This window comes from Anabrus simplex, chromosome 1 (assembly GCF_040414725.1).
Source record: "Anabrus simplex isolate iqAnaSimp1 chromosome 1, ASM4041472v1, whole genome shotgun sequence".
Lineage (NCBI taxonomy): Eukaryota > Metazoa > Arthropoda > Insecta > Orthoptera > Tettigoniidae > Anabrus > Anabrus simplex.
This window is the reverse complement of record NC_090265.1, coordinates 1,152,421,292-1,152,440,815: the sequence shown is the minus strand read 5'-3', so window position 1 is coordinate 1,152,440,815 and position 19,524 is coordinate 1,152,421,292. Positions and strand designations below refer to the sequence as shown.

Genomic DNA, 19,524 nt, shown 5'->3' with positions numbered 1-19,524 from the left:
CTCTTGGAATACTTTCATTGTGAGAATGCAATGCAGTCGAAATTCTGAAGTTTATATTGCATGCAGCCTAGCTATGATTTCTAGATAGTTCATCAGCCTACTCAATAGGTACGATTATAGTGTGAAAGTAATTCAATTGCTGCCTATTTGCTCTATATATCAGGCTAGTGATCAAGAACAGATGTCCTACATAATGCAAAATGAACAATCTAATGAAAAAGGTGTCAGAAATTCTAAGATTATATCTCTTTCTACGTGCAAAGTTCGAAAAAGGCACAGAAAGCAGAGTACTCGGAAGAGGACTATACAGAACATGAACCGTTCTTTCCGCAGATTTTTACCAAAACTCCCCACAGTAATAATATCAAACATTCCGGGTAATCACGTAAGTGATGTGGTGTCACAGTGCAAAACATTCGTAAGTTTCACCAAACCTTCTACTCCGAAAGACACAAAGAAACGCAGGACAGCTTTGTCCTCAAGTATGCACTCAATGCGAATCCCACAAACTTGCAATACCTCGAGATGAATGAAAGCAAGTTCGAGAAACAGTTAATAATTTTCTGATCCCTAAGAATACAAACTAAAGAACAGGACTTGCTCAGGTATGCAAGAAAATCCTCTGCTCTATTGTAGGTATTAAGAAAAAGCGTTCGCAGCGGATCTGGAGTAGGCATTTTAAAACTGGACAGTTCCGTAGTGAGAATAGGGGAGGGAACCACAAATCTCACCTCTTTGTCCACGGAAGGACTGCAGTCAAATTTTTCATCTAACATAATGTATTAAGACTGTATTTACCCAGTTACCTCCTCTCAATTCAGGAACTCTGTACGGTTTACCGTGATAATGCTATCGTAGAAATGAAATTTCCATATTCTTATTTCTATGATATATTCATAACTTAAGTTTTGGCTCAACAGCTGTTGGTAAATGCTCAAAATGTATTGAATAAAGAAATACAAGCTGGAGATAAATCTTGCAGTGCATAATTTGAAGTATACAAAAAGAGAAGTGATGTATTTTTTAAAAAGAAACTACGAGCCAAGAACGATGAATAGATAACAATTTTGTTTGACTGCCAAGAAAAAAAATCTTCTCAGGATACCTGATCAGGCTGCCTACTACAGTAGTCTATAATTTTACAATATGTGAAGGTGCGTCCACTGATAAGCATTTACACATGGACTGACGCAGATGGAGCCACGAAATCAGCTCAGACTTCATCTGCTGTGTATCACGTATTAAATAACATGAATTTAAGAGGCTCCTCCTTACTCCGGGTGTTTGCAGCTGGATGTGCAGGTAGGAACTGTGCACTGCGCCATTTGAACGACGTGCATGTAATTTCCTATCTACCGCCAGATAAAGCTTGAACTTCGTGGTATTGACGCAATTGTCAAGCTTGAAGGATACTGGGAGATCTTCAGTAACCATGGAAGAGTTTCCAGAATAGGAGATGATTGGCCTGTGTATGACTGGAAGCTTGTGTCACAACAAGAAATCAAGAAATCAAGAAAATTGTGTCACAACAAAGCGGAAGGAACCTGGAAAATACAACAACGAAGAGATTCATCATTACTCGAGCGGTGACTCCACCTGCTCTTACCCTTGCTAGAGGTGATCCCTGGTGTGAAATTTTGAATAGGAATGTCAAGAAAGGCTTTTAAACCAAGTTTGAACGTTTCGTGTTCACCTTTGCCATTGATTCCCGTTAGTGTTCCAATAAAGGGATAAAAAGTTGCTGATGTATAAAGGCTATTGAAATTTCATTTTGGTGATCGATGGGAGGAAAGTCCTGATTTGCAGTTTTACGGTGAGATAATTAATTGAGATACAACTGATGAAGCGTCAGAAGATGAATTGAAGTGGAGTAAAATGGAGGATGCTGATGAGTTGTAAAGACTGAAAACTAATTTTCTGAGTGTTAGTCAAATGTTATTCAATCTAGCTTGAACTCTATTCTGAGAGTACGAATACGAAAAACGGACTTATATGCATATTTATTAATGAAAGCTAACAAGTCACTATTATTGTCTTCGATAGAAAATGCATCACCCAGTTCAGTTTATTTTAGTTGCTATCGTATTACTACTCACGCTGAATTTACGCAATAAAGTTTCTATCCCCATTTTAAAATCAAAGAGTAAGTTATTGAACTATGTATTTGTTTTCAAATTGTCTTTTGTCCATCCTTTAATTTCAAAACGTCCCTTGTCCTAATTCATTTCTTACATTACAGAAAAACTGATGACTGTGTAGAGACAAATTGAGAAAAAATATAACTGATGATACAACGAATATCAAAAATGAATTTCCAAGGGAAAGTTTCTATTAGGGATTTTAGGTCTGAATATGTTGAAGATGATTTTCCACAAATTGAGGAAGATGGATAAGAGTCGTTTTGAAAACAAACTCCTCAATTATTCGCCATTATTTATTATCGCCAGTTTCGTGCGGACGGTCTCACTTTATCTTCTCATACACAAATTTTGATATTTTTCAACATTTAAAGTCTTGTAGAGAGTGCAGTTCATCATTCTAACAATCAGAAACTGATAAATTGTATTTATTTTCTGAATTCACTATTATTTTTTATTATAAGTCTTTCAAATTAAAATGCTGCCATCCACAGAGATCTCTTTGTGAGGGCTCTCGTCTCGGTCGACTTAACTAGTGACCTCAGGGTACAGGAAATAACTGGAATAATTACAAAAACACCTACAGTGTCTGGAAAATTATCACCGGCCACGTCGCCCACATACTTAACACACGCCTTGCAAAGCAAGTGATGTATTATCAGTTGAGAAATGGACAACTAACCAAGAAGGACAGCAAAAGCTACAGCAGGCAAGAAACATTGAGCTCTGTTTTTTAAAATCAGAAATACAGTATTTGTACCACTATACAGCATACAAGGCACGTGCTTAAGCTTAAAGATGTGATGTACTCAAATGACTTCAGCAACTGAGAGGATGCATGTGATGACATGTTGTCCACGAAGAAACCTCAACATTTGCAATAACAGCGACGGAGGTACGAGTCCATTAAAGAAATTGTAGAAAATAGCTTTGATAGTTGGGATGTAGGCTACCAGCAATGCTACAGAGCTTGTTTTAAAATTGGTTTCTTCATCTACGTATCCAAGAACCTGTTATCGGTGACCTCGAAGCACTCGGAAGACATCATAATATTGGTCAGCGAGTTAATGCATATGATGAAGATTTTGTATCCTTCCATATTTTACAATTATAAATATGTTCTTATTTATTAACGTTACAGTGTATAAAATTTCATTCTTCGATTTTTTCAGTTTTTAGGGAATTTTACTATCCTGGGAAGGAGTTCGAAATTTAAGTTTAGCTCTCTACCTGTATGCGTCATTTTACCAAATATTTAGAATAGACTATAGATTCTACTTGAAGTAGATTAGCTGAATTGTCCGAGACAATGCAGAATGAAAAGCACCTTTGTTATATTTTGTTTCAGGTTGTGTTGGTGCAAGGCCACTACCTATCGTTCCTGCCACTGTGCTCGAGGAATGAACCCGTGTTCCTGGCCACTTGTACCCCAGTCGCCATGCCCGAGACACGCGAGTGCGTGGTGCAGGGTGCCACCAATGTGTTCACATCCATCCATTCCATGGACATGAAGTTCATGCACATTGACAAGAAGTAAGTAGAACGCAGGTGGAGGCTCTGTTTCTAGGTTATTTAAGTTACTCCTCAAAATCACCAGTAATTGGTCCTGGATTTGATCCCCAGTTTCCTAGAAGGACAATACAAGTTTAATAGGGCGTAATGGCACTCTTTTTAAGCTCTTGAAATGAATGAACTACAATATATTTTTCTAACGTTGATGTCCCTTGCAGTATTTTTAGTTCTCTCTCCTGGGGCCCTCTAGTAAATTCATAGGAAAAGCATTTAGATTGGGTCAGCCCTTTGGTATCAAGAATTCGGACATTGTTTCACGTCCATGCCTTCATTAGTTAAAATGGTAGAGTAACGCTTGTAGAGCAGACAAGAAATCTTGAGTTAAAGCCACGACCGGTTACTTCCCACTCCTAGTCCGTTGCTGTCCCATCATTGCCATAAGACCTATCTGTGTCGGTGAGTGTAAAAAAGAATAGAAAATCACATACTACTCTACAGAATAAAAGGACCAACAAAAATGTTGTGAATAGCACGAATCCGAATTTGTAAAATGCCGTGACCTATGTATAATGGAAATTGTGATTTATGATGCTGACTCTTTAAAACTGTGATTTTCTTTTACACTGGTTCCTATTACTTTTATAAAACGACAGGAGAGAGAATGATACGTTTCTCTCCTTCCATGAGTCCTTTGCTTAACTGGACGTAGTGTGTTTAATGTTCTAGGGACGTTGCATATCTTCCGAGAATTTTGTATAGGTCTCTACTGCGTATTTCAGCCCGACGTTTTCTCGTTTGGTCTAGATCTTATTTTTATCTGTTTAGTATATTTGGTGTAAGATAGCCTTTGGGAAATTGTGTTATGGATTTTGTATGTTAGACTACTATTTGGTGAACCATTCATTCTAGGTGACTATATAAGTTAAATCCTCTCTTTCTCATGGATGTGGTAATATTTTCAATATGTTGGTAAAGTTTAAAGTATACAGATCCCGAAGAAATGCCCAAAAGAGTTCAAACCACTTGCTCTATAGATGGCCTAAACGATGTTAAAAATAACCAACAAATAAACAAACCAATTAACCACTCCAACAAGCAACAAAGTAGTACACATTTAACAACCAATAAATAAGCAAATAAACCTGATCTCCATATTAAGCATTAACCCAATCTGAAGTGAACCCAGCAACAGATTGACCAATATGCGAGTACTTGGACACCAGAAAACCTATCATCAAACTAACAACAAGCTAATCACTTGAAAAGATTATCAAGGTGTTAATATCAGCAAGGAGTGTAGAATTTTACTAACAGACTAGTTATCAAACAATAAATATTCACTGAATGAGTGATGACATATCGCAAACCAGCCAATGCCTTCGAATTATGTAAATGTGATGCTATCTGAGTTGAAAGTGGAGTAACTAGAATATTGAATGTCATCCGCCTGTCACATGACCATCCCTCGTGTTCCAGCGGGCAGCGAACTAGCGGGATTGCAGGGGTCAGCGAAAGGGAACGGGTCATTACATGCCGTGGGAATGTCATTACCAGATTGCAGGCGTGTTGCAAGACAACACCTCCAAGATAACACCCCACAGACACACCTCCCGGAAGGCGGACCACAGCCGACCTTGAAGCACTGTGACATAACGGCATTACTCAATTACAGAGTGTCTCGACCATCAGGACCACCATAGTCTTGTAAATTGAGGCATGTTTTCTGCCTAAAACATACTCACAAGACTCGCTTCAAGTCCAGAGTCATTCAAAGGCTACGGAAGGGAAGTTGAGTGGGCTGAACTGGGCTTCGGTTAATTTTAACAATTCACCTGAAAAGGAAATTGTTCGTGTTGTGTCAAACGGATTTCAGTTAAACTTTGGTAAATGATAAATTAAAACATTCTCAGTTTTACGATAATAATAATTTTGTTGTAATGGCAACGGTAGTGTTATAATTAATTGCTGAAAAATCGCTGGACGGCTCGAAGCAGTTAGCTGATGACGTAGAATGGCCTTGCGTATGTACAGTATAAATACAAGCATATCGAAAAGCCTAGTTCCATTTTGAAATTGCATAAAACCCTTTGCATTGAAAACGAGATATTCACGTCTACAAACCTATTTACAAACATATGGAGATTAAGAATAGGCCTATATCAAAATACGCTTTTCTAATTCTATATCGTTTATAATGGAAGCTAATATATTATATAGTACGAAACCTTGGTCGTCTAGATGTAAATGTGCATTCTATTAATATATAAAGTGAGTTGGATACGCGGTTCGGGCCGAGTAGCTGTTTCGGAGATGGTGAGTTCGAAGATATTTTACCATGGATTCGCATTTTCACACCAACCCAATCCTTGAACTGAACCTCAATTAAGGTAATGTTTAAGCCCATTCCAAATGGTCATCATAAGACCCGACTCACTCGGTGTGACTTGAAAGCAATATCAAAATAATACCTTCTATTAACACAAACGAGAGAACGGCATGCTGTGGACAGCAGGCATACAACGCTATTCTGATATCGTAATTGATCCTCCTACCAAGTTTCATTGCAATAGGACTGGTCCAACCCAAACACTTCCCTTGTGTGTGGAACATCCTCTACAGATCGTCATTATTCATTATTTCGTCATTATTTTTGAAGACGGACAGATTTCATTTCTTCCTGACAATAATTGTCTTGACCATTTTCTCCTGCATTAACTTATCAAGGCAGAGGCGGGTTAGTTCAGGAATGAAGCAAAACAATCGACCCACAATGAGGCTAATATCCTTTTGAGACAAAATGTTACACGAAATACTAGAGGACTCGCTCTGCCCTGCAGCATTCGTTGTAAATAGATCAGATAACTCGTCTTGGGATGCCTGTCGGAGTCATATTGCTGACCTTTTATGAACATTTAATAAGAAGCGCATCATGGTATTCCGCAGTCCGTAGTAAGAGTTCATCCATTCTGACGACATCGTGACGTCTGTTTGGTAAACATCTATCCATATATTCGCTTTTATCCGGCAGTTCTTCATGTAAAGCTTGGTATTGTGTTGTAGAAGGCAATGCTATTTTTAACCGCAGTTCTTCTGTATAGAACGGTTGGCTGTGACCTCATAGGTTAGTCCCGAAGGAGCGTTTTTTTTGCCGCGCAGATAACATTTTTAAGATACATGGCCTTCACTCTTTCTATTGTAACTAGGTTACCATAAATTCGATAGGTTTTCCCAGATAATGACGGAGTCTCTTTGTACGTAGACTTTCATCTCTTAGCAACATGTAGGGTAAGTTATTAGGAACGCCCTGCCATCTGTTGAATATATTTGGAAGCTGTGAAAGGTTAGGGAACCAAAGAGTTTCTAGCAGGGAATTATATTCTTACGTGATCAGAGGAAGTGTTTACTCTCTGGCTTGACAGGTAGTAATCAGACATGACTGCATGCAATGGCAATACTTAAGGAAGAAAATCAATTAAATCAGAATATTGATGAACATGTTAGTCGCTTATCAACCGCTAAGTACAGAATGTATTGCGGGTTAGGGTGAGCCTTAACCTGCAATTATTGGATTGATCGTTTAATGATTTAATTTTATGAATAATCAAAGTTGGATGAACTCAGATACCTGTCAACGTCTCATAGTTCACAGTCAGGTAATTCTTGAGAGAATAAAACACAAACGAAATAAATCTGTCCACTAGAACAGACGGACGGATTTGCCACAGCTGTTTTAGTAAATTCTTTCAATATATAGACGACCCTAGGTTTATTCCAAGTCCTTGAATACATGTCCTAAGACTGAACGTAATTTATACCAGTCCAAATTATTACCCTGAAAACTATTTCAGTCTTTATCATAAATTCATCCATAACTACCATCTTTGGAATTTGTTTGCTGATATATACAAAATTCCTCATTGATAAGAAAGAGTTTACATTCAGAACTTCTGACAGACAAAAAACCAACTTACTTTATTGTGCAATATCAACGATACGACCCCGTGTAGGATGTTATAAAAGTTTTATAAATGCGGTGTTACTTATATTATGAGGAATAAAATAGCATACCTCATTCTTTCTGAAATTATGAAATTTATTATAAAATTAATCATTATCAACGGTATGGTATGTTGATCTTTCGATGGGAAAGACAAATCTTGAAAAATATAATTATTTCTTCAGCTATTCTGCATGTGTATCGTAAGTACACAAAATCGTTACGGAAATACACATCATTATCAGATTTAGAAAATACTTTTTGTCAATTTGGTAGCTTAACATATAGTTTACTGTAATAATTTAGTCACGCCAGTAGGGCTACTTCCCGTGGTATAGGGGTAGCATGCCTATTTCTTACCCGGAGGACATGGGCTCGATTCCCGGCCAGGTCAGGGATTTTTACTTGGATCTGAGGGCTGGTTTCGAGGTCCACTCAGCCTACGAGATTACAATTGAGGAGCTATCTGACGGTGAGATAGCGGCCTTGAACTAAAACGCCAATAATGAAGGCCGTGCTCACCACACGACATCTGATAATCTATAGGCTTTCGGGACGAGCAGCGGTCGCTTGGCAGGCTAAGGCTCTTCGGGGCTCTTGCGCCGTGGGGTATAGTTGGTTTAATGTCGCACTAACATATCACGAGGTTTGGCTGAAGTAGGCCTACTTATCCTTGTTCTTCAGTTAAGGCGTAAAAGTGTAGGTGTTCAGATTTTTCACGTTATTGTGATTGTGATCTTAGTGTTGTTATTCTCATCATTGTATAGATTTGTAACCTTGGATGGAGACTTTTTAAAATTTCGTGTGGCTATTTATAGCCGGGCGCAGCCCTTGTAAGGCAGACCCTTCGATGAGGGTGGGTGGCAACTGCCATGTGTAGGTAACTGCAGGTTGTTGTGGTGGAGGATAGTGCCATGTGTGCACCAGGTGAGTTGGCCGTGCGGTTACGGGCGCGCGACTGTGAGCTTGCAACCGGGAGATAGTGGGTTCGAATCCCACTGCCGGCAGCCCTGAAGATGGTTTTCCGTGGCTTCCCACTTTCACACCGGGCAAATGCTGGGGCTGTACCTTAATGAAGGCCACGACCGCTTCCTTCCAACTCCTAGGCCTTTCCTATCCCATCGTCACCATAAGACCTATCTGTGTCGGTGCGATATAAAGCCACTAGCAAACAAAATAATTGTCATGTGTGGTGTGTGAGTTGCAGGGGTGTTGGGGACGGTACAAACACCCAGCCCCCAATAAACCAATGGTTAAAATCGCCGACCCAGCCGGGAATCGAACCCAGGACCCTCTGAACTTAAGGCTAGTACGCTGACTATCCAGCCAACGAGTCGGACTTTGATGGTGATAGCAATACCATACGTTACCGTCTCTTTGCTTTGGAGAATCTTCACATTACTCTCCTCAGTGTGAGACCCATCGAGAAGGGCATGAACGAACAGTTGGCTCAATGAACCCTTCCTGGAAATCCGTACCAACACACAGGCATGTCCTTCATGAAAGGAATGTAATCCGCTAGCATTGCAAACAAGAAAATTGGCAGCTTTTAAAATTGGCGCCATTCGGACCTCACGCAGTGAATGTAACAATTGTCTCTTCCGGTAGTTTGGATGCGGGGCACGAACCATGTTAACGATACTACGTGTCTACATGCACTACAAGCGGAGCTGATAGGGGAGACATAGCCTACAACATTCACATAATATTTTATTCCTAGTAAAATCTGGTCACTGTAGAAATTTTACTTCTAGTAGTGACAGTTAAGGAGGATGGTATTTCAAGTGGGTTATATATCATTTTCCAATATCTCCTTCACTGTGAAACAAGATCTTGCACCTAAAAATGAAGCACAGAATTTGATCCAAGCATGCCATTAAATAATGGGGTAACCTGACCTAGATGGTAAATGCGGACTAAATTCATCCTGAAAGACGTGAGTTCAACTCTCCTTTAGGAAATCGAGAATCAAGAAATTTGGAGACGAAACTGCCGTTTCATGAAAGGCACTTGGCTCTAGGGTTCACTCGTCCTACAAGAAAATGAGTAATAGATTAACTCCCGAGCTCAAAGATGACAGCATAAAGCTAACTAATGCCGAAAGAAAGCAGCTTTTCATGACAGCTCAACCTTTCACGACCGGCGTCAGAATGAATAATAGCAGACATTTTCCAGACTCGTAGGCTGTGGTCCAATTGAGTGTCTATCTGCCAAACTTTAACCTGAGTCTATGCTGAGCATTTTTAGTTGTTCGGTTAAATTCTGGAAGCTAGGAACCCAATTAGACCTCGGCCTACAAGCTTGAAAAATGTATTCTGTATTCATCGAAGTAGCCTTAACTTTTCACTTATCCAGGAGCTCCCATGAACCATAAATGAGATGACTAACTGGCTGAGACAATTAAATAATCTTATACTTTTCACAGAAAAAAGTAAGAGAGTAAACGTTTTACCTCTTTACCTCACGACCCATTACATAGTTTTCTAACCTAAGGCGTAAGAAAAATGAAGGCTGATTCTTTTTGTGAGTCAATAAAGTTTGAAAGGTGGCTGAACGATGTTTTAAAAAAAATTAAAGAAAATTTCGAGCATCCAGAAATAAAGGGCCATCCTGCGGCATGAAACACTGTCGAGTCAAGAATAAGGTTCCGTAAGTCAATTTCTATGGAGCAGTGCTAGAAGTAACAACAGTGGGCTCAGAAAACTCCTACCAGATGTGAAGCAATTAACTGAAGTAGGAGTTATTCAACTGAAGAATTTGCTAATTTCGTTGATGGAATTTTAGGGTAATTTTCTAGTCAGTTTTACATTTTAAGTAGTGGCCTACTATTTTACTCCTGATTAACCTGGAGAGATACTAAGTAATCATAAATTACACCCATTTAAGCCTCTAGTAAAGTATTGAGATGAATGATATAAAACATTCGTGGCGGTATGAAGAATACTATATGAAACTATTCGGGAAATTTGTAAGTGGAGGACAGGAGTAGTCTACGAATTAAGTAGCAAATACTGCTAACTGATATCACCAGCATAATTCAAGTTCGGAAATTGGAGTGGCTGAGGCATACTGTACGAACAACAGAGGAAGAAACTGCTAATAAAATCTTTCTTCAAGTTAAACCTGGTTGTCAGAGAAGGGAAGTGGCTCCAGAGATGGGATGGAGCAGACGTCTCAAGAAAGAACGAGTAAACTCAATGCTTGGAGACCAAGAGCTTTTGTCATTTTTTAAGTTCAATATATTTTCACTGTGTCTAAATCTTGTTCATTTGTGTTACTTCGGGATCTGTGTGGACTCCGACAGCGTCGTCGAGTTTTAATGATTTAATTAATTAGTTGATTGCTGGCCGGATGTTCCACGGTATAACTCTCGGCTTGACTTTGTACGGTAGTCAGGGATGAAGCCTACTCAGCCTCGTGAGAATAGATAGGTGACTGGTAGAGTTCCTGGTTATGATAACTAACAGTGTCCATGTAAAGGGAAGCTATTGTAGGTGTTAACTGTTAACACGGGATTTGTATATCTCTACATTTGTACTCGTAGTAGAGTACTATATACAGAAGTGTTTAAGAACTGCGAACTCATTGCATTTCTGGAGTGGAGTACAGGGAAAGGACATGCGACAGGCACTGTATAAGTTAAATATTCCAAGGCGATTAATTGGAAAAGTATGTTAAGGTATGATACAATATTTGTATATTCATATTATTTTAAGTTATAGTAATACATCTTTGTACGGACAAACTGTTCTTTACTTTCCGAATCGAATTATTATTATTATTATTATTATTATTATTATTATTATTAATAGTACTCTTTTTTCCATTACTCCGAGTCGGTAAGCCCAGTTTTATGGTCGGATGTTCTTTCTGACGCCAACCCTATACAGATGGATATTCACTCATGTGTATTTCTGTGCTGACTGGTGGTATGATGTGTTATGTAAATGAAGATGTGCGTTAAGATGAACACAAGCACGCATCTCTTGAGTCATTGGACATAACTACACGCGGCTAAAATGCCCAGCCTGTAATCGAACCCGGAGTACTGAGAACCGAAGGCCACTACGCTAACCATTCAGCCAAGGATTATTATTATTATTATTATTATTATTATTATTATTATTATTATTATTATTATTATTATTATCGTCACCGCTGTAACCAGCTGACCATGGCAAGCAGGTTGCATAACCCGGATACCGGCCCAGCCAACTTGGCGCGACTCAGGCTGGCTTGGCCTCGGTGTGTGTTGGCAGCCTTGGCTCACGGAACTGTTTGGCGGGAAATCCTGAATTGGAAACAAAAGTTTGAGTGTCCAGCTAACACTCGGCTACCAGGATCTTGTGCACACCTTGTGCTGACAGGGTCAAGCGCATGGCCGATCATACTGCAGGTAAACAAACTTGCCGCCACACACAAGAGAGGAAAGTTTTCTTTTCGAAGGATTTGTTTGCCTTAAAGCGTCATTAAAGGCCGATGTTTGCACATTAGTTAAATGACACAGTGCTCACATAATCCTGACATTTTCTTTTTTTGTGTGGTAATTAACCTAAAAGTAAGTGGCTAAAGTTTATCTTTTAAAGACCGCTGGTTCAAATCTTTGTTACGGGAATAACGAATATCTCTACAGGGAAACAATGTTATTGCAAAGGGTAAGAAGTAAGGCTTTCAGCATATTAATACGATACAAATTCCTGAATATGAATACCACAGAATACCGTCCCTAAGGAACTAAGGATTATGAAAACTTGAATTCCCAAAGTTACGTAAAGAAACCAGCTATTCCAATAAGAACACGTGTATTAAAATAATTCAGTGAATCTTCATGTATTCTTCTTCTTCTTCTTCTTGGTAATTTTCCAAGTATTTGGGATCAGTATTTTGTATGGAGTTAGCCAAGTTTTACGGACGGGTGCCTTTGCTGCCGCCAAACCCATGTGAAGGGATGAACTCTCTATTACGTGTTTCCGTGATGGTTTGTAGTGTGATATGTTGTATGTACATGAAGACGTGTTTTAAGGCGAACATGAACACGCAGTCCCCGAGCTAGAATTAACCGAACGTTGTTAAAATCCCCGGCCCAGACGGGAATCCAACCCGGGGCCCTCTGAACTATTCATCCAAGGAGCAGGACGCAGTGGATCTTCGTGTACCATTCATAAATATTTCAAGGAAACATACATTTGACTAGTCAGGAATGTATAGTCGGACTCAACATTTTAAAAAAAATTATGATAAACTACGAAAATAGTAAATTGTATTAGAAGGAAAAGATAACGCGAGAAACTCTGGTATCAGCTAGGAGAACTTCGATATTTTTGTTTTGTCATATTGTTTGTTAACCTATTAATATCATGTGTCCTGTATAATGTTCACCATTTTATATATTTATTTCTAATATTCTGCTTGAGTTGGCTATTTCTTGAACAGTTTTGTTTGCATTCGAGACTTGTTCTGTTTTTTGAAACATAGCGGTGTCCATCAGAACTTACCGGAATTAAAAGAAAAAATGAGAAAACAGCTTGGACAAATGAGTGAACCTGTATCGAGTAAATCAATCAGATACATACATATTCATTATAACCTTTCAGCGTTCAGTCTACAAGCCTCTCTGAATTTACTAACCGCCACCACAATCCTCTATTTGTAACTAGCTCTATAGCCTCGTTCAGTTCTTTACCCCTTTTCCTTAAATCATTAGAAAGTGAGTCTAAGCATCGTCGTCTTTGTCCCTCTCTACTCTTACCAACCATAGCCGAGTCCATTATTCTCCTAGATAACCTATCCTCCTCCACTGACCTCACCACTGAAGCCAGTTAATGTGTACAGCTCCATCAATCGAGTTCATTCCTTATTTATCCCTTACCTCCTAATTCCGAGTACCCTCCTTCCATTCTTTCCACCTGTTTTTGCTAGTGCTCATTCTCGCTACTTCCATGCCTGTCACTTCTAAGTTATTAATAATCTTTCAGATATCATGAGAAAGTAAATGTTATGTATTATTATAAAACAAGAATTCATTTTGAATATAATGGATCTTATGAACCTTATACATTCACAAGTGTTAAAAGATTCAGCGCAATTTGTATACGAAGATGGACATATCATAAATGATAACAAGTATTTTTCAAAGTATGTCAAGTTATGGTTCTCATTTTGTGTGAATTCAAGAGGCCATATTTCACAATAAATATTTATTTCAAAGGGATGATATTCGATGTTGGTGGGTGTGTATTTTACTTTACATGAACAATATTCATATCTACCACATCCTATTTGGTATATTCGTGGCAATGATTACTTTATATATACGTATTCAAGATGAGACAGGTATTTAGACGAAGTAACATTCGTATGCATATCACGTCCTTAGGATAGAATGCCCTTTTATACCCGAGAGAATTAGTGAGCCCAGAATATGAGAAGAACTAAAACTATATTCTATGTTGTCCAACACGATGTGGATTGCTGTAGATATAAATTATTGAATTAATAATAAACGCAATTGTTTCTGTTCTAAATAGGAGAATATCTGAGAAAAACAGGTAGTACAATAGAAAAAGAACATGTAATAGCCTCAATTAAATGTATCTTACTGAATTATAGATCAGGAATACAGCCCGGGTTTTAAAGCATTAACCGATAGCTTAGAACTAACACTTATTTGGCAATTAGCAAGTGGCGTTTAGCCCGCAATGCAGTTATATCGGTGATTTACATAAATTTCAGGGGCTCTAATATACAATATCACAATGCAGAAGCTTTGTGCGGCTGGAAGATACCTGTTACTCACTACCCATGGCCCTTTCCATGGAAGATGAGCATTTTTAAAAAATCTAGTTGCTTAGCAACGCACCGGCACAATGTGGCGCTGGGGCAGGGGAGAACGTAGCCGTTGTATTATTAAGGTACAAACACAGGATTTTCCTGGTATGAAACTAGGGAACCACGGATAACCATCATGAAGGCTGCCGAAGGAGAGATTCGAATCTATAGCCTACCTCCCGAATGCATATTTACTGCGTAGCCAACTCGCTCCATAAAGTTTCTTATTTATATCTGATTCTCTTAGAATGTGTCTGAAAGATGTGACGAAGTGAAACACATTCTTTTTTGTTATACAAACTTCTACTCACAGCGAAGATCAATGTTAAGCAAGGGCATTGTCACGCTAAAAATAGACGTGTTGTAGACCATGAAAAGTGAAGTACATGCCAGCTGGATTACACGTGTCCTCTGTGCTAAGCACATGATGGAGATTCTCGGAAAGCCTGGGGTCAGTGGAAGACGCGTGCCATTGTGCTCCTAAACTGTACGCACCCACAGGCCGATTAACTCACCTCATGATGAGAATTGGTTTTGGGGCGATGTTTACAGAAGCTTGAGGAAATGTTTCAGTTTGCAAAGAAATACAACAGTAAAGGATTATTAAGAAACTACACCACCAGAAGAAAATTAGATCAATTTTGTACGGCGTACCACTCAGGCTTACTCTCATCACTATTTCATAATGTTGGGTCAGTGTGGGACAGTACAGATCTTCTGGCCCAATTTGGTGGGTCCTATCCCGGGTCGTTAGGTTTACCACCACGTAAAAGAACTTCTGCCAGACAAAATTCCGGCACCTCGACGTCTCTGAAAACTTAAACGTACTTGATGGGACGTAAAACCAACACAGTAACATATTATTACTTAACAAAATCCCATATCCTAGCAGAATTGACGGAAGGAAAAAGTGGTACAACATCTAGACATCGCGCGCCGTTTCCCGGAGTATAAATTCTTCGCTATGAATGGTAATATTCATATATTCAGCCTGTAACTGAACTCAAAAGCTTGAATTCAACGCGTTAAGTCACAAATATAGCCTAAATTCAGAAAAAAATAATTAAATTACAAAATATTTTCGATTTACCGTGAACATTTTAACAAACGATAAGCCCACCACAGGCCCTCCAGCATATTTCCACACGATGTGGCACAGAGTCAATGAGTTTTTGTCACTGTTCCACTGAAACTTCCCTTCATAGCCGGGTGACGTACAACTTCAGTTCAGTCAGGTTCCTTGGTTTCAGTTCCATCAGCCTTGTAATACATTAATTCTAAAGTCGGTTGTAAAGGTTTATGAGGTCCTCCGGTAGACACTCTCAAGACTCCTCTTTCGTGTCATATTTCTTATAACTCTATATAAAGGATTGCAATATAACATTCCTAATCCTGCAGTATACGAGGTAAAATCATCATCGAAGCAGCTAGATTATAATGTGCTTCAGTGGCAGAAGGCCAGATTCCGAATTCCGAGAGGTTCAAAACCGGCACAAGTAGATAGATTTTTGAAGAGTGGAATAATGTCTATTGGATACTCCATGCCATACGACGTCACTATGTAAAATTTTTCTGGAGAGACATACGTTGTTTTACCGACGATAGATGTTAGACATGTTTCTAGAATTTGTCAATTGCATCACTCAAAAGGAAATACAAAGAATCAACGCGAAGACAAGATAAAAGAAAAGAGAGGAAATATCAAACCACAAAAGAATACAAAGTATATCCAATTACGTGTTAATACATCGCAAATATTAATTTATATTAAAAAATAGAAGGTGAGGTTACGTAACTGTCTAAACTGCTACCACTAACTAAATTAACATCGTTTCGTTTTCAAGCCATGCCAAACTAATTTATATGTGGAGTTACAAGGTAAATGAGGGCCTTTTCTACATCGCATAATAATTTGATGGGCTGGACAAAACAGTTTATTAGTCACCAAATTTCATATTTTGAGAAGTAATTTAAATTTAGTTTCGCATGTCTATACTATTCTACAATTCTAACAAAAATAAGCATTTGGTAAGAATGTTTAGATTTTTATGCTCTGTGAAAAATAACTGCAGGAAGACACATTTTACGAAGACCGCGTCGTGGCTTACTTCTGACAAACGAAGGAGGATCTTTACGGAACGCTAAATTTTCATGTAGTTTGTCTCCTTATAACATGAAAAATCCGAAAGATTACGATGTCTAGAATTCCAGGCCGTGGAAGCATTAATCGAGACATTCTAATTATTGCTTCCTACAGTCATAAGTATTCCTTCTTCTATATCCAGCCTTAAATTTGTATAATTTCAGCGAGGATAACATAGTAAGATTAATCGAACACACGACCCCTGATCCAGCACTCAGTCCTATGAATAGATTCTACTGCAATCCCAAGCAACGATCAAGCAAAATTCGAGAATGTAGAAACTTCGTATTTTTTTTTATGCTGCGAACAGCGATGCCATGAGGAATCATGAACTTCGTCATAATTCATTTCCCCTCATCACGGAAAGTTGGCAGCTCTGGTGAGTCTCAAGATCTTCCACAAACGGACTTGTCAAGAATGCGTATCTAATAGGTGGACAAACAGTGCCGATATTGAACAAACAAATCAATCAATAAGCAAGCTCTTACCAGCACGAGAGCGCAAACACGAGCCGCATGCCTCAGTTGCTGCACAAGTCTTCTTCATTCACAACCCTACCATACACAGGTTAGCTTTCAAATGACCACCACATTTCGTATCATGGTCACAGCACAAAGACGTATTATTTCATTAACAATCAGTTCATTGCTAAAATAAGTATACAAATAAAACAAAGACAAATTAATATTCGAACGCTATACGTTATACTGATTTTCAGCTTCTTTATAAGAAACTTGCTATAGCCCGCAGCATTACAAGCGTGGAAATTAATACTGTGGCCATTTATACAATTGATAAACACTGAAAAATGTACTCATATGTGTTTAATATATTTTTGTTAATGTTGGAACATCTTTGTTGATTGTTGACTTATTTCAGAAAAAGGGAGTAGGACTGTACAGAACCAGCAATCCTTATGTCCAGCTCCATGGCTAAATGGTTAGCGTGCTGGCCTTTGGGTTTGATTCCCGGCACGATCAAGAATTGTAACCATCATTGTTTAATTTCGCTGCCTGGGGTATGTGTCGTCTTCGTCATCATTATTTCATCCGAATCACGACGCGAAGGTCGCCTACGGGCGTCAAATCAAAAGACCTGCACCTGACGAGCCGAACATGTCCTCGGACACTTCCAGTACTAAAAGCCATACGCTATTTCATTTATCCATCCTTATAAAATCGCTGGAAGTGGGCATATAACACTACGATCGGAAAGAAACACTGATACTGATACCTCCAAGAGGAACTTTACAAAAAATGAGGTCTCAAACCAACTAGAATAAGGTCTTTGGATTCCATGCAGCCAGCAGAAGGCAAGAAGGTACCTCGTACAATAGCTATTCTTAGCAAGAAACGAACAGTGGCTCATGAGGGAAGTCACTGACTCGTTGACTCTGTCTAAGAGACTGTATTATCGAGATTTAAAATGTTACTTCTCGGCTCCAACTTAACGGATTGAGATAAAACCAAGTGCAGGCAAATTATGGATCTTCCTATGGACACGAATCACGAAAAGTGGTCAAATCATGAAAAATGGGTTAGCACTTTTTGAGTTTATTCAATCTAACCCGAATGATAGACTACCAGGAAATGTTAGATTACATCTCCGCATCGTGTATACTATCAACTTTCTCAAAATTGTGACAAAAAGACGAATTTAAGGACAGACAATACATACTAATTATATTAGTAAACAAATAATAATTGATAATATGCAAATAAACTGTTAGGCATGTAAAATAGGATCTAAATTATTAACTAGGCTCTAAATATACAGTTTTAGGTAGTAAAATACAATTTCAGGCAGTTACAGTAATTGTAACATTGCAATTAGTGAGTATGAAATATTGCTATATTTACTGACAAGTGCAGTAAACTATATCATGGTTAGAAATTGTTTTATTTAGTTTTAAATTATATTTAATTAGTTATAATGAATTCGTCGCTCTGATTTTGGTGGTGCATTATTTTCAATATCACATTAATTGAAGCAAAATATTATTGTATATGTGGTTTCTGATATAAATGTGATAGAAAAATACGGCCCGAGAGAAATGAATGAAAACGAATAGAATAAATACATATTTGAAAAAGGTACTGTACTAAGCACACTCAAACTTCAAGTGCATTTTTCATAAATATTTGTCAATATAATTGACGATGGCGAGATTCTTATTGGTTGGTCCATCTTTACGATCTTCCAGTAATTGTCTGGCCAGTTAGAATTTCAACGGGTATTTCAGACGAGTCGTCCTTCGGATCACTTTCTTTTTACTAAGTCCTTCAGTTACATATAATTGTCAATTTCGAGGATTTTCTTCGTTCTTAGAACCAGACTATTATAGGAATTGTGAAGTAAAGCTACGTTGTGATATTCAGAACTTAACACTTCATAGTTGCACGAAAAATGTAGGAACACATATTGACTGAATAAAAATAAGAAGTTACAATAGCCAAATTGGCATGTTACTTACGTGACAGGCCGCCGCAGGATCGACTTCTTAGAAATGTGGTGCTGCAAAAGAATATTGCGAATACCTTGGATGGAACACCGAACGAACGAGTCAATCCTGAAGCAGCTCGGCATTAAATAATTCAATCGACATTTATCAAACAGCAACAGCGGTTCACATCAGAAGATCCAGTGGACTGGATAAGTTGATCATTGAATAGAAAGTCACTGGCCGAAGGCCTACTGATCATTTTTTTTTACTGATAAAGGAGGTAGTTGTCTCTAGAAAACATTGAGAGACTTCTGTGTCTATTCTTATGCTACTTTCAATAGTGAATGATACATGAAAATAACTGAATGAATGAAATGCAGGATTTTAAGCATTATTTATTTTCTTTTTGTTTATGTTTTACACATTTTTGTGCCTAATTGCATGCGTATTTGAAGCATTTTAG

At 38.4% G+C, this 19,524-nt stretch overlaps 1 protein-coding gene across 1 annotated transcript in view; it reads left to right on the top strand.

Annotated features, from left to right (window-relative positions):
- Positions 1-19,524, top strand: part of dysf (dysfusion) — a 612,128-nt gene that overhangs the window by 482,871 nt on the left and 109,733 nt on the right. Inside the window, exon 5 of the mRNA XM_067137734.2 lies at positions 3,487-3,671. Within this exon, the coding sequence (XP_066993835.2) occupies positions 3,487-3,671 (185 nt within the window). The remainder of the gene's footprint in view (positions 1-3,486; positions 3,672-19,524) is intronic.